The sequence below is a fragment of the Penaeus vannamei genome, chromosome 39 (assembly GCF_042767895.1).
Source record: "Penaeus vannamei isolate JL-2024 chromosome 39, ASM4276789v1, whole genome shotgun sequence".
Lineage (NCBI taxonomy): Eukaryota > Metazoa > Arthropoda > Malacostraca > Decapoda > Penaeidae > Penaeus > Penaeus vannamei.
Genome location: NC_091587.1, coordinates 22,698,988 through 22,722,156, shown reverse-complemented (window position 1 = coordinate 22,722,156; position 23,169 = coordinate 22,698,988). Strand labels below are relative to the sequence as shown.

The 23,169-nt window shown below is 50.4% G+C and overlaps 1 protein-coding gene across 10 annotated transcripts in view; it reads right to left on the bottom strand.

The window, feature by feature from the left end:
* Lrch (Leucine-rich-repeats and calponin homology domain protein) overlaps positions 1 to 23,169 on the bottom strand; it is a 248,791-nt gene that overhangs the window by 82,508 nt on the left and 143,114 nt on the right. Inside the window, exon 1 of one of the 10 annotated variants that reach the window (XM_070116917.1) lies at positions 78 to 183. The exons of the other annotated variants lie outside the window; for them this stretch is intronic. Coding sequence (XP_069973018.1) covers positions 78 to 168 — 91 coding nt within the window. The 5' untranslated portion in view covers positions 169 to 183. Of the gene's footprint in view, positions 1 to 77; positions 184 to 23,169 lie in introns of those variants that run through there. 10 annotated transcript variants of the gene reach the window in all.

The window sequence follows — 23,169 nt, the reverse complement described above, 5'->3', positions numbered from 1 at the left end:
CTCCCACCAAAGCGTACCCTCCAATACTCGCAATAACCCCCACCACGTACGACTAACCACCACCACGACCACTTTACCTGCTGCAACACAACGCCACCAAAGGGACGACCCGAGTGCACGGCGTATGTCATGGTACACCGAGTGCACGGCATGACACAGAGCCGACATATCATCTGATGCGGAGCCACGGCGGGCCTTCACGTACCTGGAAAGACAAGAGAGAAAATAATTACTGTGAGAACGGTGACTGGCCAAACATTCTGTGGCGTAGTTAATAGTAGTGTGTTCCCATATACCAATTTTTTGTATCTTTTAATCAATTTGTTGCGTAGATAATAGTAGGGAAAACTCATTCCCATACATCAATTTTTTGTATCATTTAATCAACTGGTTGTGCAGGAAAAACTCCTTCCCACATAAAGATTTATTGTATCTTTTAATTACTAGAATGGCGCTGTTCCCTTTGTTCTTGATTCACAGAAGGCTATAAATACACCAAGGGACATGTACTAACAATAATTACGAAACGACGGGATGCAAAATAATGAAACAAAAAAAGAGAAGGATCCGGTCTCTAAGAAAAGAGGCGCAGGAATACTGAACACTATTTCTGTCCCTCTTACTGACACAAGCCTCCCTGAAGGATTCACGAAGACTATTTTTAGGAGTTGCCAGATCAAAGAGACCGAGAGACCTCTCGGCCAGTGGCGATAAACGGTACTCAACTTAGGAAAACACGACCATACCAAGCCCTTCCCCACGACCATACCAACCCCCCGTCAACAGCATCAGCAGACACCCTCTCCCTGCCATCCCAGCCCCCCCTGCCCACCCCAGCCCCAGCGCCCCACCCCTCCATCATCATAACCTCCCCCTCCTCCTTCCGTCCCCCCTCCCCCACCTACAGCAAGTACCTGCCGAAGGTGCAGCGCCGGTACGCGTAACTCACAAGCAAACAAAGGATCACACCGCAGCGGCTGCGTCGTAAACAACACGCGGGGGGGAAGGGGGGGGATAACCACCTCCGCCCGCCCGCCCTCCGACTCCACCTCCGCCCGCACGCCCTCCGAGTCCACCTCTCCCCGCTCGCCCTCCGACTCCACCTCCGCCCGCCCGCCCTCCGACTCCACCTCCGCCCGCCCGCCCTCCGACTCCACCTCTGCCCGCCCGCCCTCCGACTCCACCTCCGCCCGCACGCCCTACGACTCCACCTCCGCCCACCCGCCCTCCGACTCCACCTCTGCCCGCCCGCCCTCCGACTCCACCTCCGCCCGCACGCCCTACGACTCCACCTCCGCCCACCCGCCCTCCGACTCCACCTCCGCCCGCCCGCCCTCCGAGTCCACCTCCGCCCGCACGCCCTCCGACTCCACCTCCGCCCGCACGCCCTACGACTCCACCTCCGCCCGCCCGCCCTCCGACTCCACCTCCGCCCGCCCGCCCTCCGACTCCACCTCCGCCCGCACGCCCTCCGACTCCACCTCCGCCCGCACGCCCTCCGACTCCACCTCCGCCCGCACGCCCTCCGACTCCACCTCCGCCCGCACGCCCTCCGACTCCACCTCCGCCCGCACGCCCTCCGACTCCACCTCCGCCCGCACGCCCTCCGACTCCACCTCCGCCCGCACGCCCTCCGACTCCACCTCCGCCCGCCCCCCCTCCGACTCCACCTCCGCCCGCCCGCCCTACGACTCCACCTCCGCCCGCCCGCCCTCCGACTCCACCTCCGCCCGCACGCCCTCCGACTCCACCTCCGCCCGCACGCCCTTCGACTCCACCTCCGCCCGCCCGCCCTCCGACTCCACCTCCGCCCGCACGCCCTCCGACTCCACCTCCGCCCGCACGCCCTCCGACTCCTCCGTCGCGCTATGATTCTGTACTTGACGCCGGTATTGTGCTATTTTGACCCGACTTCGACCGGTATTTAGGGCCGGTATTGTGGTATTTAGATCCGATTTCGACCGGTATTTGAGGCCGGTATTGTGGTATTTTGACCCGATTTTGACCGCTATGATGCCATATTGACGCGCATTCTCCCGGTATCGCGGGGTTTCAACCAACATGACGGTATACTTGACCACACTTCGGACTTGGTACCCTGTATATCGATCAGAATTTCAAGTCGATATGATAACATTTCAACGGATATTTCGGGCCGATATGATGGACATTTCGACCGCGCTCTTGACCGGTACGAAGTTATTTCGACGTGTATTTCGGTCCGGTATGATGGCATTTCCGCTCGTCGTGCCCCGCCATCCCCTGTCAGCCCCCGTCAGCCAGCGCCTGTCCCCAGACACAATTAAAACGTGGCCGAAGGTGGCAATCGCCGACGCGTTTGCCTAATGGCCATCATTATGTAAATCTCGAGGCTGGAGTGAGAGAAGAGCGAGCCCCTGACGATGGGAGGGGGGAGGGGAGGGGGGGGACTCCTCGGCCTCAGGTGCTGCGATTCCAGGTTCTCACGCTCACGCTTTCTGTCTGTCTGTCTGTCTGTTCTTCCTCTCCCCCTCCCATATCCCCCACCCCATCTCCCTTTCTCCCCATCTCTCCCATCCCTCTCCCTCTCCCCCTCCCCATCTCTACCCCTCTCCTACCCCCCAGCACCCGAGCCCCCCCCCCCCCCGAAGACCCCATTTCCCATAATCCATCAGCGTTCACAGTCGTTACAGCCGCCCCTTTGATCATTATTACACCGCCCTCGCAAATTGTAACAGCGCCCTTACACAATATAAGGTTGGGAATTAGTCATTTAACAGTTACTTGGCTACTTGACGAGCTCCCCCTTCCTTCTTAAAATGTGTGGGGGAAGGGGGGGGGGGGTGCGTGAGTGAGGGGGAGGGGGATGCGTGGGTGAGTGAGTGAGCGAGTGAGTGAGTGAGTGAGTAGGTAAGTAAGTAAGTGAGTGAGTGAGTGAGTGAGTGAGTGAGTGAGTGAGTGAGCGAGTGAGTAAGTGAGTGAGTAAGTAAGTAAGTGAGTGAGTGAGTGAGTCAGTCAGTCAGTGAGCGAGCGAGTGTGTGGGAAGGGGATGCATGCATGCGCCTACGTGCGTACATCAAAATACAAGCAAAAAAAATACATGCATTCAAACGCACTCCTCTACACCCTTTCAGAGAAATTAATACCTATCGCCCTCGTTTCCTTGCACGATCGCTTGGCTGCGCACTCCCGGCCACGGCGCTGGCTCCTTGCGCTCGCGGGTCACGTCCGGGTGACTGCGCTTCTCTCGTGGGCCTGTGCATGCATTTATGAAAGGATGTGTGTGTGTGTGTGTGTGTGTGTGTGTGTGTGTGTGTGTGTGTGTGTGTGTGTGTGTGTGTGTGTGTGTGTGTGTGTGTGTGTGTGTGTGTGTGTGTGTGTGTGTGTGTGTGTGTGTGTGTGTGTGTGTGTGTGTGTGCGTGTGTGCGCACGCAATGTATGTGTGTGTATGTCTGTGTATGCGTATATGTATGTATTTGGGACGTGAGGGAGGGAGGGAGAGAGGGGAGGAAGACTGGGGAAAATAGGAGAGAAAGAGAGGAGTGAAAGAGAGAGAGAAGAGAGAAACGAGAAAGAGAAAGAGAAAAAGAAGAGAGAAGAGAGAAGAAAGAAAGAAGAGAGAAAGAGAGAAGAGAAAAAAGAAGAGAGAGAGAGAGGCGTGTGCGTGGAAGGGAGGGTGGAATGCGTATGCGTATGTCCGTATGTGTGTGCGTCCTCCGTGCGCCGCATGCATATAACAAAACAAACGCAGATGCGCACCAAGGCAACCCACTGCTCGACTATCTATCAGCGGCCGATTCAGCACCTTTAACAAACGCGCTCGACGAAGCTAGACCTACTGGTACATCTAACTTAAATAAGCATTCACACTGACAAAAAAAATAATAAATAAATAAATAAAAAAATAAAAATAAAAAACGAAAAAGACATATACTGCCTGGAAACTTCACAAGCATTTTCCGCTATTGCTGCACCCAGCTAGGATTAGGAGGTGGGGAGGGGAGGGGTGGAGGGACGAAGTGGATGGAAGGAGGGGTGGGAAGGAAGGAAGGAGAGAGGAAAGAAAGAAAGGAAGGAAAGAGGGAGGGAGGGAGGGAAAGAGGGAAAGAAGGAGGGTGTGGGAGGAAAGGAGGGAAGGGAAGGAAGGAGGGCGTGGTAGGAAGGGAAGGAGAGGCGGGAAGAAGTGTAAGGAAAAAGGGAAGGAAGGGAAAGGCTGGAGGAAAAGGGGAGAAGGAGAAATATGAAAAAAAAATCAATCAGAGAAACAGCTGTGCGGCCTCCTCGCAAAGCCAGTCTAGAGCATGGCTTTCCAACCGCACCAGCTGCCTCCGCTGACACACTGGAGACCAACTGGGGCACCAAACCACGCTCCGAATACATGAATTCATTTCCATACGACAAGGGTAAAAAAATAATAACAACAAAAACAATAACGAGAATGAATCTACTGTGCTGTGAAAGTTACACATTCTCACCCATACATTTTTCTGCATGAATTCCTCCCTCGTATGTCTGCTGGCACGAAATAAACCGACATCCATGAATCACGAACGCAGGCACCGCATGTTAACGTCTCCCACAGACACCAGCTCTGTTTAACTTGTATGCAAATGGAACGCGTAACGACATATGCCAATAACTGTCAACCGATCCGCCGAAAACGGTACCTCGGTTGCTATAATTCCGAAGTCATTTACATAATAATAATCTTCAAGTTAAGTAGTAATAAAAGATGCTTACAACTGCCTCCCACATATTTCATAATCATTATTGTTATATTTACGGAGGTAAAATTAATAACAACAACAACGCAGAGTACAATAGCAAAAACATAACAATATCACAACTATTACTCCTAAGACCAACAAAAATAATAATGATAGTGATAATAATAACAATAATAATAATAATAAGACTAGCAGCTACAACAACAACAAATAATAATAATAAGCGATAAATCAGACGCCGCCATTCACACTTTCCGCCATCACGAAGCGACGCTATCGTCTCTCGGTCTCGGACGTCACAGGCAATCGCCTTCGTCTCTCCGCATGTCAATCGCGCCCTAACGACCTCCGAGACAGAAGGGTCACAATGGCATGGCCCGACTTTTCTCCTACCTGCGCGTTCAACAACAGCGCGGGAAAGGTGCGGGTTAAGAGGCAACACGTGTCGCGCTCATTCTCGTTCGCTTCTTCACGATCTTTCTTTCTTTTCCTCCGTGTAATCCCTGTTTGACCAAACAGTTGTTAAGAGGGAGAGAAAGACCGTTCAAAAAATAGAGAAGGAAAATAAAGAGAGAGAGGAACTGGAGGGAGAAAGAAAGGAGGAGAGACGTAGGTAAGGCATGCTGGGTATACAGGTACAGGGATGCTGCGGGACGGCTGGGTAGGATGCGGTGGTGCCACGTCTACCGCTACTATACCGTCTCGTGCATGCTGACGCGCCAAAGCTATCGCCACCCAAAAATCGCCCTTATGCATAACCGCCAAAATTCATACCCGACCGAAGAAGAACCGCCGTCACCCCCTCTCGTACCCCAACCGCCCATGCATAACCCACAACGGATGAACTATAATGGGAAAACTGAAACCCAAAATGGATCAGCGCCACCCTAACCCCCACCACGCCCGAGAGAGAGAGAAAAAAGATTACGGAATCCAATCGCCTTCTTCTCAAACGCGGCGGAAGAACATCAAAAGAAAACTATCAAGTCCTTTATGAAAGCCCTTCGAACCCTCCCGCGCCCCGAACCAGCTGTTCGAGTGCCTTTTGTGTTTCACTGTTTGGCTTCATCCTCCTCCCATTGAGCCAGGCCACAGACAGCCTTAAAATATAAATCAATCAAATCTAAAAGAGCAAATACACGAAGAAGGGGGCAAATAGATCACAAACTACAACTACAACCACCCTTACTCCCAACACTACTCATAACACCAACACCAAAACGAACCAACGACGACAAAAAACACCTCATCATCGACGACGCCTAAAAACACGACAAAGAAAGTCGGAGAAGAGGGAGCAACTCTCCAACAGGTAGGCGAGTGACGGGAGGTGACCGTCCAAGGAAACATTTCCTGCGATACTTGTGGTCAGCAGAGGCGACTCCTGCCACTCCCTCCCCCCTGCCCCTTATACTCCCTAATACTACCACTCCCTCCCCCTTATACTTCCTAACACTACCACTCCCTCCCCCTTATACTTCCTAACACTACCACTCCCTCCCCCCTTATACTCCCAAACAATACCATTCTCTTCCCCCCCTCCCCCCTATATACTCCCTAACACTACCACTCCATCCCGTCCCCTCCCTTATACTCCCTAACTCTCAGCTGAACTCCCCTCCCTCTCCCTTCCTTAACCCTCCCTTTAGAAGCTTTCAACGCATACCCCCAACTCTCAGCTTAATTCCTCCCCCCCTACCCCAACCCAACCCCTATAGACGTTCTCGACGCATACCTTCCACCTACCCCGCGCGCCCAGACATTTTCATCAGAATATACCCCCCACACCCTTGACTCAGCGTATACCCCTCTTCTCTGACCTCTACCCGACGCAGTATACACCCCCTCCCCTCTACCTCACCACCCCCTCCCCCTCCCACAACTCCTCCAGACACCATCAAGACATCTCCCCCCCTCCTCCCCAAACGTACTATCAGCGTATATTCTTCTCCCCTCCCCCCCACCCCCACCCTCCTCTTCGCCACATGACCCCCAACTATGACCCGAACACGCCCTGCCCCCCCACCTTTTTTTTTGAGGGGAGGGGGGGGCTCCACGAGACTACTCAGCTATGCACGAAGGAAGGGAGCTGGGGGGGGGGCGACGGGGGAGAGGGGGGAGAAGGGATGGAAAGAGGTGAGAGAAGCGAGAAGCTAATAATAGAGAAAATAAAGGGAAGGACACTGAGAACAAGAAAGAAAATGAGAGAAACAAGGGAAGGAGGAGGGAATGGGAGGGAGGGAGGGAGGGAGGAGGAGGGAGGGAAGGAGGGAGGGAGGGAGGGAGGGAGGGAGAAGGAGAGAGAGAGAGAGAGAGAGAGAGAGAGAGAGAGAGAGAGAGAGAGAGAGAGAGAGAGAGAGAGAGAGAGAGAGAGAGGGAGAGAGAGGAGGGAGGGAAGAGATGAAAGGAGAAGAAAGGAGAGAAAAAAAAGAAAATGAAAAAAAGAGAGAAGATATGATAAGAAGAGAAGGGAAAGGAAAGAAGCAAAGAGAGAGAAAGGCAGAAAAGAAAAGAAAAGAGGAGGGGTAGCAGCAGACAGACGAGCAGACGCGAGAGCCCAGCGCAGGCACCGCAAGCAAACCAAGCCAGTGAAATCGAGGGAAATTGTCCAAGGAAACCTGACACATTTGCTCCCGAGCCTAAACGATCGGTTACCGGAAAATAATAAAGAAAATAAATTCTTTTTTCCAAGCAACTTTTCCTCCAAAAAGTCTCGTACGTTACCTCATCCTCGCCTTTCTATCCTCATTTTACCTCTTACGCTCATCTCTTTCTTTCTCATTTTCTCGATTACTCTATCTTCTCTTTATTACTTTAAATTCTTATCATCATCATTTTTCCTTGTTTCTTAATATAAAAAAAAAATATCAAGAGATAAAGACAAAGACGGAAATAGCAATACGTGAATAAACAGAGGCATCTATACCACATCACACAAAATTAAAATAAACAATAACAATGAAATAACAACGAAATACAATAAAAACCAAACATAAGACGAACAAAACCGAAAAATAAAAAATCAAAGACACAGAACAGAATACTAATAAAAAAGACATTACATTGCCTCCTTCCCGCTTCCACTCTCCACTTCGAGGACGCCAGACGCGAGACTCAGACCCAAGGTGAGACATTCCTCTCCGGCAGGTGTTTACACTAGCTCATTCCCCTTCCCCTTCCCCTTCCCCTTCCCCACCCCACCCCACCCCACCCTACTCTACCCTACTCTAATCTACTCTACCATACCCTACCCTACTCTACTCTACCCTACTCAACCATACCCTACCCTACTCAACCATACCCTACCCTACCCTACTTTACCCTACTCTACTTTACCCTACTCTAATCTACTCTACTCTACTCTACTCTACCCTACCCTACTCTTCTCTTCCCTCCCCTTTTATTCCCTTCACTCACCCCCATCTTCGAGAAGGGCATGGGAGTGTAGAAAAGAAGGGGGGAGGGTACAGGAGGGGAAAGGGGGCATCTGCCAACGTCTTTACCAGCTGTTGGAAATGTTAGTTAAACGTGCCAGAACCTCGATTCCTTCAAGTGGTAGACTGCTAAGATTTTAAGGCCCTTCTGCCACAGGGCGTCGGAGCTGGCTTATCTCTCTACAGTCAACACGTGCTGCACACTCAAAACAAACCTCACACATTCGTACGTACGCGCACGCGCGCACACACATACACACACACTCACACATTCACTCTCACTCACAGTCACTCTCTCTCACTCTATGTCATTCTCTCTCATTCACTGTCACTCTCACTCTCACTCACTCACTGTCACTCTCACTCACGCACTGTCACTCTCACTCACGCACTGTCACTCACTCACGCAGTCACTCTCACTCACGCACTGTCACTCTCACTCACTCACTGTCACTCTCACTCACGCACTGTCACTCTCACTCACGCACTGTCACTCTCACTCACGCACTGTCACTCTCACTCACGCACTGTCACTCTGTCTCACTCACTCTCTCTCATTCCCACACACACAAACTCACGCGCTCTCACCCAAAACCAAATCTACGCACAAGGAAAACGCACACACACACACACAAACAAAATTTCCGTACACACTCAAAGCCCCCCCCCCCACGCAAACTAACCATTCACGATCGCTTCAACTTCCCGCCAATCGGCCGTTGTCTCGTTAGACGATAAAATAAGTACCCCGGTCATCAAAAGGCATAAACGGTCGTTAAAGGCCATAATAGGTCACGCTATGTCCTCTGCCACATCGCTGTTACGGCTGAGGTGAGGATATAATTAGCCAGGAAAAATATGGAGAGAAAAAAAAACGTGACTAGTAACTTTTGCATGTTTGTGTGTATGTAGGCACCTATTCTATGCATCGTCTGACTTTTTCTTGTTTTCGTTGAAATTCGGCATCAGATACATTTATAATATAATGCAAATAAAGGAATGATATAAAATAAATATTTCCTAGAGCTTGCATGTTTACCGAAAAACAAACAAACGACACTGCCTTATGACCTAACCTCATTACGGTATCGCTAACTGTATACCCCCCTATACCCACACCCCTTTAAAAATATATATATTATCCTCCCTCACAAAGAAAACTCCCCCCCACCTTAGCTTTGTCAAAAAATGAAAAATAAAAAATAAAAAATAACGGAACAACCACATCGTCACCCCCTTTCACCCTCCCCTTCTAGCCCCTTCCCCTTCCCCTCCCCCTCCTATCCCCCTTTCCCCTCCTGTCCCCCCTTTCCCCTTCTACCCCCCCTTTCCCCTTCTACCCCCCCTTCAACTCCTGTTCCTCCTTCCCCTTCTACCTCCCCTTTCCCTCCTGCTCCTGCTCCTTCCCCTTCTACTCCCCTCCCCCCTCTGCCCCTCCCCTCGCCCCCAGCGAAGCAACCCGAGGCCCGCAATCGCTGCGTTTTGGACACAGGTAGATCTCGCAAGCGAGCCTAATCCCTTCCTGGTTATTTTATACACGCGTTCTGCCGCTGCGCTCTGCGACCCTGAGTGCGTAGAAGGGAAGAGGAGGAGAGGGGGAGTTGGGGTTGGGGGAGAGGGGGAGTTGGGGATGGGGGAGAGAGGGAGTTGGGGTTGGAGAGAGGAAAGGGGAGAAAGAGGAAGGAAGGAGAGGGATGGGGAGGAGAATGGGGAAGAGGGAGAGAGGGAGAAAGAGAGAGAGAGGTAGAGGGAGGGAATAAAGGGAAGGACACTGAGAAAAAGAAAGAAAATGAGAGAAACAAGGGGAAGGAGGGGAGAAAGGGAGCGAGGGGAGGGAGAGAGGGAGGGAGAGGGAGAGGGAGAGGGAGAGGGAGAGGGAGAGGAGAGAGAGAGAGAGAGAGAGAGAGAGAGAGAGAGAGAGAGAGAGAGAAGAGAGAGGGAGAGCGAGAGAGAGAGAGAGACGTACAAACAGACAGAGAGCGGTAGACCGACCGACAGACAGACAGACAGAGAGCGATAGACCGACTGACAGACAGGCAGGCAGACGTAGGAGCGAGAGGAAAGCCAGAGAAGGGAGGAGTATGCAGAGGAAGAAAATGAGAGAGCAGAAAATAGAGCAAGGTGCATCGGAGAGCGAAGCAAGCGATGCAAAAAGTTTAATATATAACATTAATAATAGCTCTAGTCGCTGGATGAATGGAGGGATGGGGGGAGGGAGGGTGGGAGGAGGAGGGAGTTGGAGAGGGAGGGTGGGACGGAGATGGGGGGAGGGGGGAGGGAGGGGGAAGTGGAGAGATGGGTAGGGCGAGGCGAAGAGAGAATGCGGAGGGAGGAAGTGGGGAGAGAGGAGAGGGAAGGGAGAGAGAGGGAGCGGAGTCGGGGAAGACAGAGGAGAGGGAAGGGAGAGGGAGGGAGAGGAGTCGGGGAAGACGAGGGAGGGAGGTGCAGGGAGAGAGAGAGGGTAGTGGGGAGACTGAATGGAGAGGAGAGAGGGAAAATGACAGTGGAGAAAGGAAGGGGAGAGAGAGAGAGAGAGAGAGGGAGAGAGAGAGTGGGAGGGAGAGAGAGAGAGAGAGAGAGAGAGAGAGAGAGAGAGCGAGAGAGAGAGAGAGAGAGAGTGAAAGAGAGGTAAAGAGAGAGAGAAAGAAAAAGAGCGAGAGAGAGAGAGAGAGAGAGAGAGAGAGAGAGAGAGAGAGAGAGAGAGAGAGAGAGAGAGGGAGAGAGAGGAGAGAGAGAGAGAGGGGGGGAAGAGGGAGGGAGAAGACAGTGACTTGCTACATCTAGTTTTGCCTGCTAGGTGTTGCCCGGCCACCTGTTCCTAGGCCCTCTCCCTCTCCCTCTCCCTCTCCCTTGCCTCCACGCTCGCCTCGCCTCGCCTCGCCTCGCCTCGCTTAGCAATCAGGTCTTTCATTGAAGATTCAAGCCGAGAAATCATAATGCAATGCATTAAGAAGAAAAGGAAAAAAAATAATATTAGAACTCTCTACGGCAAAACAGCAGCAAAGATAATAGATGATAATAATAGCCGAGTAATAGGAATAGTAGCAATGATAGTTCTTGTAACAATATCATCAAAAACAAAACAACAACAACAACAACAACAATAATAATAATAATAATAATAATAACAATAATAATAACAACAACAACAATAATAACAATACTAAATAGCAATAACGATAATAAATAAGAATAACGATAATAAATAAGAATAATTATATAAAACAACAACAACAGTAATAACAGTATCCAGTACATTCTGAAAGGCGTCATTCAAGTTTCCCCAGTTTTACTATCTCCGTTTACCGTCGTCAGCACAACGTCAGCAACGTCAGCTGATTAGCGGAGCCATCGTCGACCGAAAGTTTGTAAACACTAATCAAAAATCGCTTAAGAGAACACACACCAGATGAAAAATGAATTAGGAAGACTAAAGGAGGTAAACACGCCGACGATAAAGGTACAATGGGGGAAAAATGACGAAATGAGAAGAAAAAAAGTAATACAAAATAAAATTAAATAAAATACTGATGGAACAGAACACGGACAAAATATTACCGTCATTATCCTTACGAAATTACAAAACCCTAAATGCTAACGACACCCTAAATTCTAACAAAGAAAAGAACAAAACAAAACAAAACAACAAGAAAAAAGGATAAACAGACTACATCAAGTTGGCTTCGAGTCCTGTAATAAATTCCGGAAAACTATTGCAGTACATCCTGGAACCTACGCAGGGAGGAAAGCATACATCGCAAGCCATCTGGAAAGTACTTTGGGCCCAAAATTTGCTGCGGTTCTTCGTCGGAAATGGAAGCGAGAGCACTGAGGGAAAGGGACAGGGAGAAGACGGATAAGGATAGGGAGAGGGAGAGGGATGGGGATAGGGAGAAGGAGAGGGATGGGGATAGGGAGAAGGAGAGGGATGGGGATAGGGAGAAGGAGAGGGATGGGGATAGGGAGAAGGAGAGGGATGGGGATAGGGAGAAGGAGAGGGATGGGGATAGGGAGAAGGAGAGGGATGGGGATAGGGAAGGAGAGGGATGGGGATAGGGAGAAGGAGAGGGATGGGGATAGGGAGAAGGAGAGGATGGGGATAGGGAGAAAAGGAGGGATAGGGAGAAGGAGAGAAGGGATGGGGAGAAGGGGAGGAGGGATAGGGGGAAGGAGAGGAGGGATAGGGAGAAGGAGAGGAGGGATAGGGAGAAGGAGAGGAGGGATAGGGAGAAGGAGAGGGATGGGGTAGGGAGAAGGAGAGGGATGGGGATAGGGAGAAGGAGAGGGATGGGGATAGGGAGAAGGAGAGGGATGGGGATAGGGAGAAGGAGAGGGATGGGGATAGGGAGAAGGAGAGGGATGGGGATAGGGAGAAGGAGAGGGATGGGGATAGGGAGGAGAGGGATGGGGATAGGGAGAAGGAGAGGGAGAGGGAGAGAGACGGAGAGAGAGAGAGAGAGAGAGAGAGAGAGAGAGAGAGAGAGAGAGAGAGAGAGAGAGAGAGAGAGAGAGAGAGAGAGATACAAAAATGACCACCGCATCATCAAAATAGCTACATTCCTTTACGCAATCGTAATTTCCGTCATTCCCCTTTAGTCAACGAAGCAAAAAGATGATAAACATCCCAAAAAAACAAAAAGAAAATTGGAAAGCCCCACCTTGCACAGGCTCTCACAACCTTCCCCTGCCATCACGAAGACCGTCCCAGGCGAACCACCCTGGACACAATCGGAGCTTCCGCATACGAAATTGAATTAACCTTTGCCTTTAAATCTGGCGAAATGGCCCTTAAAAAAGGTCAGTCCCACGCAGATATTAAGGAATCAAGGTCACGCGGAGAGAATGGGGTACGGGGGATGGGGGATATGGGTTGGTGGGGGAGTAGGGGGGAGGGAGTGAGGGCGTGCGATCACGTAATACAGGTCAAAGCGACGCCACGCGGACACACACACGTACGCATGTTCTCCCGCTCTTCTCTTCTCTTCTCTTGCTCTCCCTTTCTTTTCCTTTTGTTATTTTTCATTTTCTCTTTTCCTTTTGTTATTTTTCCTTTCCTCTTTTCTTTTTTTTTATGTCTCTACACACAAAGACCTTCAGAGAAAACAAAATAATGCATAAACCCTAAACCATTAAAAAAAATACACACAAAACGTCAAAGCAAATGCGAAATAAAGAAATAGAGAGTGACGTAACCAACACACAAGCTTCCAGACAATAAAAATTCCCTGAATCCTCAACTCTGCTGCAATTGCAACTGTCAGGAACCATTTTTGCAACACGGCGTGAAGAGACGCAGAGACGGGGAGGACGGGAGCACTGGGGGGAAGGGATGAGGGAAGAGGGGAAGAAGAAGGGGAGAACTAGGGAGAGGGAGAAGGGGAGGAGGGAAGAGGGGAAGCAGAAGGGGAGAACTAGGGAGAGGGAGAAGGGAAGCAGAAGGGGAGAACTAGGGGAGAGGAGAACGAGAGGAGAAGGGGAGAACTAGGGAGAGGGAGAAAGGGAGGAGGTGAGGGAAGAGAGGGGAAGCAGAAGGGGAGAGGATGAAAGGGGAGAAGGAAGCAGAAGGGGAGAACTAGGAGATGGGAGAAGGGGAGGAGGGAAGAGAGGGGAAGCTGAGAAGGGGAGAACATAGGGAGAGGGAGAAGGGTGGAGGAGGGAGGAGGAGGAAGGAGAGGAGGGTAAGGAGAATGGGAGGAAGGAATGGGAATAGAGGAAAGGGAAGAAGGAAGAGGGAGGCAAGAGGAAAGTGGAAGAAGACAGAAAGGAAGAATGAAAGAATTGGAAAATGGCGGAACCGAGGATGAAGAGAACAGAAAAAGAAGAATAAATAAAGAAGAAAAAGAAGAGGAAGAAGTGAGGAAACACAAAAATCGAGGTAGGGAGTAGAGGGAGGGATAGGGGGGGGGTAGCTCCACTTCCTCCTCCTCGGTGGTCTTAAAAGAGGATATAAAAATGTCATAATTTCGTCCCAAGGTGAAGTTTCTCGCGAGGACCGGAGACGGACAGCATGCCTCCGAAATTCCTCTTGAATTGCGTGGCTTCGCAAACATGGTTGCTGGAGGGTGGGCGGGGCAAGGAGGGAGGCGGGAGGGAGGGAGAGAGGGGGAGAGGGAGAGAGGGAGTGGGGAAGAAGGGAGGGGGAGAGGGAAAGAGGGAGAGAGAGAGAAGGAGAGTGGGAGAGGCAGAGAGGGAGGGGGAGAGGGAAAGAGGGAGAGAAGGAGAGGAGGAGGGGGAGAGGGAAGGGGAGAAGGAGAGAGGGAAGAAGGGAGGGGTAGGGTAGAGTGGGAGATGGAGAAGGAGAGAGAAAAAGGCAAAAAATACGGACGACGAATGGATGGATCGACGGATGGATGGGTGCGTGTGTGCGTGCGTGCGTGATAGAGATAGATAGAGAGGGGGGCTAAGCCAGGTAGATGAAAAAGACATTACAATGCCATGTGGATTCGTTTTCTTTTTCGTTTTTCAGTTTTTATTCCACCAAACCGAACAACCAATCAAAACGTAGCATTGCGTGACTAATTCATCACAATAGGAACAACGCCAACCAATCCATCACAACCAACTTTTAAAAAAATGTATAGCAATAGAGAAAAATACATTCACACAAAAGCAGACACAAACACAGTGACAAAGACACAGACACACATACAAAAAGAGACATACACACACACACACACACACACACACACACACACACACGTACACACACACACACACGCACACAAACACACACACAAACAAACACACATACACACACACACGAGAAAGCAACGCCACCATGAGAGAAGCCTCATTACTATCGCCACTACTACAACAACTATTACTATTTTGCTTCTGCTACCACTATCAGTACTACTACCGCCACAGCTACTGTCAGTGTCAATACCACTACTATTGTTACTGTTACTACTACTACCACTACCAATTCTGCTACTATTACAAAACCTAGTAGCACTACTTGTTATTACAACTATTACTAAAAAATATTACTACTTTAAATACTTCTACGACTACTCCTAAACCTACAAATATTACCATTACAGCTACTACAACTACAAAAATACAACAACTATTACTACTACCACTGCTACTTCTAATACTTTTACTATTACTACTACTACTACTACTACTACTACTACTACTACTACTACTACTACTACTACTACTACTATTACCACTAATACTACTTCTACTTCTACTACTACTATTATCACTACTACTACTCCTACTACTATTACTACTCCTACTACTATTACTACTACTACTATTACTACTCCTACTACTCCTACTACTATTACTACTCCTACTACTACTATTACCACTACTACTACTCCTACTACTATTACTACTCCTACTACTATTACTCCTACTACTACTACGCAGATCCGTCAACGCGACCTTTCCATTCCTTTTATGACGTCACTAAAACCGCAATTCCCGCCCAAAGCCCCGCCGTCCTTGCTGGTTGGATCGTATCCTTTCTCAGTTTCTCTCTCCTCTTTTTCTCTTCCTCCTCTTCCTCTGCTCTTCTCTTTACTCCTCTATTCTAACCTATTCCTCTCTTTCCATTTTCTCTCTTCTTCATCTCCCTCAACTCTTCTCTTTTCTCTACTCTATTCTATTCTTATCTCCTCTCTCTTCTCTTCCCTTCACAACACATAATATGTCTTCTCTCTTCTCCTTTTCCTCTTTGCCTTTTTCTCTCAATCTGTTCCTTTTCAAAGCGTCTTTGTATTCTTTTCTTAGCCCTTCTCTGTCTCCTGATTATCCCTCTACTTTGCAAACCCATGCCCCTTTCCCTCCCCTTTTCTTCCTTCCTCTGTCTCCCTTCTTTCTCCTTCCCTTCTTCCTATTTCCTTCTTCTCTCCCACTTCATATCTATTTCCTTCCTTCTTCCAGTCCCTCGTCCCCTTTCTTTCCCATATCTGCGGCTTCTCCTTCTATCTATTCTCCATCTCTCCTCTCCTATCTATCCTCCATCTCTCCTTTCTCCTTTCTTCTCTCCCTCCTCTCCCTTTTCCCCCTCCCCTCCCTCTTCCTCTTCCTTTCCCTCTCCTCTTACCTTCCTCCCTCTCTCCTTTTCCTTTCATCTCTCCCTCCCTCTCTCTTTTTTCTTACTCTGCACTTACTCTCACCTTCACCCTATCCCTCTTCTATTCCTATCTCTCCCTCTCTCCCTACCCTCTTTCTCCCTCTCCCTCTCCTTTTCCCCTTCCTCCCCATCTCTCTCCCTCCCATTCCCTCTAACCTTCTTCTCTCGTTCTTCCTCTCCCTCCCTCTTATCCCTCACTCTAACATTCCTTTTTCCCTTTCCTCTCCCTCTCCACCTCACTGCTCCCTCTCTCCCTCACCCTTACCCTCTCTCCATCACCCTCACACTCTCTCTCTCCCTCTCCCTCACCCTCTCCCTCTCTTCCTCCCCATCCCTCTCTCCCTCTCCTTCTCCCTCACTCTCCCCATCCCCATAGTAACCACAGCGAGCGCCAACCTCTCGCTCCGCCTCTCGCCTTACATCTGAGTCCTGTGGCGATCCCATTACCCTCCTCTGCATCTCCCAACAAGCTTCGCACAATGCCTTCGGGCTTCTTTCTTTTTACTATTATCAGTCGTCGTCTTCTTCTCTTTCTCGCTTTCTCGCTTTCTCGCTTTCTCGCTTTCTCTCTCTCTCTCTCTCTCTCTCTCTCTTTCTCTCTTTCTCTCTCTCTCTCTGCTTCTCTCTCTCTCTGCTCTCTCTCTCTCTCTCTCTCTCTCTCTGCTCTCTCTCTCTCTCTCTGCTCTCTCTCTCTGTGCTCTCTCTCTCTCTTCTCTCTGTGCTCTCTCTCTCTCTGCTCTCTGTGCTCTCTCTCTCTCTGCTCTCTCTGCTCTCTCCCTCTCTGCTCTCTGCTCTCTAACTCTCTGCTCTCTCTCTCTCTGCTCTCTCCTTCTCTGCTCTTTCCCTCTCTGCTCTCTCCCTCTCTGCTCTCTCTCTCTGCTCTCTCTCTGCTCTGTGCTCTCTCTCTCTGCTCTCTCCCTCTCTGCTCTCTCTCCCTCTCTGCGTTCTCTGCTCTCTCTTCCTCTCTGCTCTCTCCCTCTCTGCTCTCTCTCTCTCTGCTCTCTCTCTCTCTGCTCTCTCTCTCTCTGCTCTCTCTCTCTCTGCTCTCTCTCTCTCTGCTCTCTCTCTCTCTGCTCTCTCTCTCTCTGCTCTCTCTCTCTCTGCTCTCTCTCTCTCTGCTCTCTCTCTCTCTCTCTCTCTGCTCTCTGCTCTCTGCTCTCTCTGCTCTCTCTCTGCTCTCTCTACTCTCTGCTCTCTCTACTCTCTACTCTCTCTACTCTCTCTACTCTCTCTACTCTCTCTCTGCTCTCTCTCTCATCTCTTCTTCTTCCTCCCTCCCACCCTCCAAACCTACCTCCCTCTCCCTCTCCCTCTCCCTCTCCCTCTCCCTCCTCCCTCTCCCTCTCCCCTCCCTCCCTCCCTTTCGGCCACTGCAACAAGCTGTCTCCTTGAGCACAAGCTGAATATAAGCTTCCCAATCCTTCATTAAAAACAAATTCCAGAGGCTTTCGCTAAAAGGGAATCCTCTTACGTAAGGCACACTTTCGTATATGATAATCGACAACTCTTCCCCCTCCTCTCCCTCCTCCCCCTCCTCCTGATCCTCCACCTCCATCTCCTCCTTCACCTACTCCTCCTCCACCTCCTCCTTAACTTCCTTCTCCACCTCCACCTCCTCCTACTCCTCCTCCCGTACCTCCTGCTCCTCCTCCTCCTACTCCTACTCCTCCTCCTCCTCCTCCTCCTCCTCCTCCTCCTCCTCCAACCTCCAACCTCCAACCTCCACCACCTCCATCTCCAACCTCCCGCCCGTCCCGCCCTCGCACGCCCGCGGCCGGTTGGCGTAGGAGCTCTTCTGCGAGACGGTCACAGCAAAGGACCGACGGTTGGGGTCACTGCTTTAAAAATCGACCGGCCTAGGACTTGCAACCTCCCTCCCTCCCTCCCCCCTTCCACCCTCCACGTCCACCCCCCTCCCCTACCCTCCAACCCCCACCTCTTCCCCCCCTCCCCCTCCCCCCACCTCTCCTCCCCTCCCCCCACCTCTTCCCCTACCCCTACCCTCACCTCCCCTTCACCCCCACCCCTTCCCTCCCCCCTCCCCTCCCCCTCCCCCTCCCCAGCCACCCCGCTCTGATTGGCACTAAGATATTCCCGGCAGCTTATTGACCATGGCAGCCTTTGTTTCGGCCGAGGTCGATGCCGCGAGGGGAAAAAGTGGCAAAAACGGAGTCGTCTCGAAATCCGAGTCTCTGAGAGTTGCATTTTATATAAATCATTTGAATTTTTTATCTGCTTTCAGGCTCCCTTAGCTTCCTTTACCTGTTTTCCTGTCTCCCTTACCTTCCCTTGCCTGCTTTCAGTCTCCCTTCCCTTCCCTTGCCTGCTTTCAGTCTCCCTTACCTTCCTTTGCCTGCTTTCAGTCTCCCTTACCTTCCCTTGCCTGCTTTCAGTTTTCCTTCCCTTCCCTTCCCTGCTTTCAGTCTCCCTTAGCCTCCTTTGCCTGCTTTCAGTCTCCCTTCCCTTCCCTTGCCTGCTTTCAGTCTCCCTTCCCTCCCCTTGCCTGCTTTCAGTCTCCCTTCCCTCCCCTTGCCTGCTTTCAGTCTCCCTTCCCTTCCCTTGCCTGCTTTCAGTCTCCCTTACCTTCCCTTGCCTGCTTTCAGTCTCCCTTACCTTCCCTTCCCTGCTTTCAGTCTCCCTTACCTCCCCTAACCGCCTTGCCAACCTCGCGGACTGTCATGAGCGATCGGTGACAAGTGGCAATGCGGGACATGGGCGCCCGCGTGTCCCAAATACTCGTAATGACGCAACGACACCTCCCCCCCACCCCACCCCACACACACACCATAGCGTGATAAACCCACTCTCTCTCCCCTCGCCAATTCGCCATTCGTTTTTCCCCGTCTACCCCTCACCCCGTACGTCTTCCCCCTTTTCCTTTTCCCCTTACACACTTTCCCACTCTTTCCATGCCCCTTATCCTTACACTCTTCCCTCTCTTTCCATGCCCCTTATCCTTACACTCTTCACCCTCTTTCCATGCCCCTTATCCTTACACTCTTTACCACTCTTTCCATGCCCCTTATACTTACAGTCTTTCCATGCTTTATTATCCTTATACACTTTCCCACTCTTTCCATGCCCCTTATCCTTACAGTCTTTCCATGCCCCTTATCCTTATACACTTTCCCACTCTTTCCATTCCCCTTATCCTTACACTCTTCACAGTCTTTCCATGCCCCTTATCCTTACACACTTTCCCACTCTTTCCATGCCCCTTATCCTTACACTCTTCCCTCTCTTTCCATTCCCCGTATCCTTACACTCTTCCCTCTCTTTCCATGCCCCTTATCCTTACACTCTTCCCTCTCTTTCCATGCCCCTTATCCTTACACACTTTCCCACTCTTTCCATGCCCCTTATCCTTACACTCTTCCCTCTCTTTCCATGCCCCTTATCCTTACACACTTTCCCACTCTTTCCATGCCCCTTATCCTTACACTCTTTCCCACTCTTTCCATGCCCCTTATCCTTACACTCTTTCCCACTCTTTCCATGCCCCTTATCCTTACACTCTTTCCCACTCTTTCCATGCCTTATCCCTTACACTCTTTCCCACTCTTTCCATGCACTTATCCCTTACACTCTTTCCCCACTCTTTCCATACATATCCTTACACTCTTTCCCTCTTTCCATGCCCCTTATCCTTACACTCTTTCCATGCCCCTTATCCTTACACACTTTCCCACTCTTTCCATGCCCCTTATCCTTACACTCTTTCCCACTCTTTCCATGCCCCTTATCCTTACACTCTTACCCACTCTTGCCCTGCCCCTTACCCTTACCCTCTTGCCCTACCCTTCCCCCTTACTCTCTTCCCCGATTTCCCTCTCCCTATCTCCCCGCTCCCCTTAACTCTTTCCCCTTTTCCCCTGCCTCCTCACCCTTCCCCCCTTTCCCTCGCCCCCTTCCCCTCCCCTCCTCTTCTTCCCCACCTCCTCCACGCCATTCGCAACAAAGAAAAACACTTTAACTACAGCAAGTGTAATTTCACCTAACACACACAAATAGCCTAGAACTTACTCAACGTCACCTGCAAACAGCGGAATATTCCAGCAGCACCATAACACTGCAATAACACCGACAGCGGAAACAGTTTACGAATGACGTAGACGGAGAGAGAGAGAGAAACGCGAAGGCAAGCGAAAGGCATTAAATAAATAAATGAATACATAGACAAATAAACGAATAAATAAATAAATACATAAATAAAAAATACATACACAAATAAATGAATACATACATACATAAATTGATACATACACAAATAAACGAATACATAAATAAATGAATACATACATACATAAACAAATACTCACATCAATAACTAACCAAACACAACCACGCAAACAAACAAATAAATAAATAACATCCTCATCTACCCCTACGTGTGCATGCGTGCGTGCGTGCGTGCCTGTGCGTGGAACCCGAGTGGCAGTCGCTGAATGCATAAAAAGCGAGAGGCCCGAGACCCCGCGATCAGATCCGACCGAAAGACCGAAAGGGGGTGGCTGGAGGGGTGGGGTGGGGGTGGGGGGGTGGCTGGGGGGTTTGGGGTTGAAGTGAAGAAGGAAATTGTGGCTGGAGGAAATTAGGGTGGGGTGGTTGAGAGGAGAGTATGGGGCGGATTCACGGAGGCGGAACTATAGCAAGACAGATAGACGATCGGGGGGAAAAAAGGCAGTGGAACTTGTGGGGTTCTGATGATGATAAGGCGCGGGCGAGAAATCCGATGAGGTGGAAGAAAGATACTAGGATATGTGTGGAAAAGATAAGAAAATAAAAATAATCAAATCAAAATAATAACAATATCGACAGTAGTAGTGGCAGCAGTAGTAGTAGCAACAATAACAATAACAACAACAACAATAATAATAACATCAATAACAAAAACAATGGCAACATCATCATCAACAACAACAATAATAACATTAATAACAAAAACACTGACAACATCCCTCATAATAACTAACAATGCCACGCCTGTAAAGCACGGGCGCGGCGGGCGGCGGGCGGCGGGGTGCGGCCGCGTGCGGAACCGCAGGCGGGCGGGTGAGAGCCTCCTCATGCAACGGGTTTGCTGGTGTATCAGGTGTGGCGCCGCCGTAGGAGCTGCAATCCTACTCCTCTCCCTTCCCCTTCGCTCGTTTCACCTATCCCTTGCCTATTCTATTCTTTGTTCTTCCATTTTTCCCTCTTCCCCATTCCATCCCCTGTACAATTCTCCATTTCACTTCCTCCTCCCTGCCTATCCCCATTCCATCCATGTACCTCCATTTCCCTCTTTCCCTTCATCCTTCCCCCATCCCTTTCCTCTCCCATATCTTTCTATCCTTTGTCAATCCTGTTCCCCATTTCATCATTACACTTCGCATTCCCCTTTCCTATCCCTCGCCCATTCCCCCTCATTATTCTAGCTTTCGTCTATCCATCCTCGTCCTCACCTTACTTTAAGAAACAACCGTCTCTTATTGCCCCGAAGCAACCCTTTAAAGAGAATAATAATCAAACCCTTCTATCCCCCCCCCCATCTCCCTCTCTCATCCCTTGCTTTTCTCCATTTTCTTATTCCCTTCTTTCTTATCTTTTCCTTCTCACTTTTGCTCCTCTCATTTCCTTCTCGTCACGTTTCCCTCCCCAATTCCCTTCGTTTCACCTCTTCCCTCTTTCTTTATCTTTTCCATCTCCTCTTCTTTTTTCTCTTTTCCCTCTATTCTTTCCCTTCTCATTCCCTTCCCTTCTCCATTGCACCTCTCTCCACCTTTTCCCTCTCCATTTCCCTCTTTTCTTTCCTTCTCTCCACCCTTTCCTCCTCCTCTTCCATCCTCTCCTCCTGTTCCCTCCCTTCGTATCTCTTCCACCTCCCCCTCCCTCTCACCCGTGCAACCCACTCCCCCTCCCCCCGCACCCCATCCCCTGAATCACGCCTTATCATTAGGGTTTCAATTCCCGTCCTCGTTTTATCGCACGATCGCCACGGCAGGAGCAGGCACACCGAAGACCTTCAAGCCCTTCTGATACCCTCATATTGGACGTCTCACGTGTCCTCCTCAGGGGCCACGACCCAAAGGCCAAGCGACTAAACGACCCCATAATTTAACGACTTAACGACCTCCCCTATCCGCAGAAAGGACCAAAATCCCAAAGTCTAGCCACAAGTATTCATATCTTCCGGATTAAAGGAGTGAAGTCCTTCCAGGCACGACTACACGACTAGACGACCGGCGAAGTACGTCCTTTAAGGCACGACCACACGACCAGGATCCTTACCATCCATTCCCCAACTTTCCCATTCATTCACCTGGTCTCGGAAAGGTCATGATTCGAGGTCAGCAAACACTCCTGGTCTCCTCGTCCCACCAACTACAGGTCCACTGATAACCTACACTCCCACTCCCTAAGCCTACAGCTCACCAGAACACACAACACACGACCCAAAAAGGTAATCATCACAACAGGTCATCATCACCCCAGGTCACGCAGGGCCTCGAGTCACCCATCCCTCCAGGTCTGAGCGCAACCTGTTCGGCGGGTTCCGAGGGGAGTGCAGCCACACCCCGAACTCGCCGAATCTCACGCCCTGGCTTCCCGTCTGTCTGGCTTGCGAAGTGGCTTGGTGAAATCTGTTTGTGTTAGCGTCCAGAGGGCTGTGTGGCGCGTGCACTGAGCCGCGGGCGCCCCTTACGCGTCAGACAAGCCGTGAAAAAAATGTGCAAGCACAGGCACTGAGGTAAAAGAAAAGGAGAGGGGTGGAGGTTGATGAAGGGCGAGGGAGAGAGAGAAGCGGAAAGGAGACGGACGGAGGAGGAGGGGGAGTCCGAATAAGACTGAGAATGAGAGGGCATGTGAAGGAGGGAAATGAAGGGGAAGAATATTCAGGAGAGAAGAAGGAAGAGAGAGAGAGAGAAGAAGAGAGAGAGAAGAAGAGAAGAAGAGA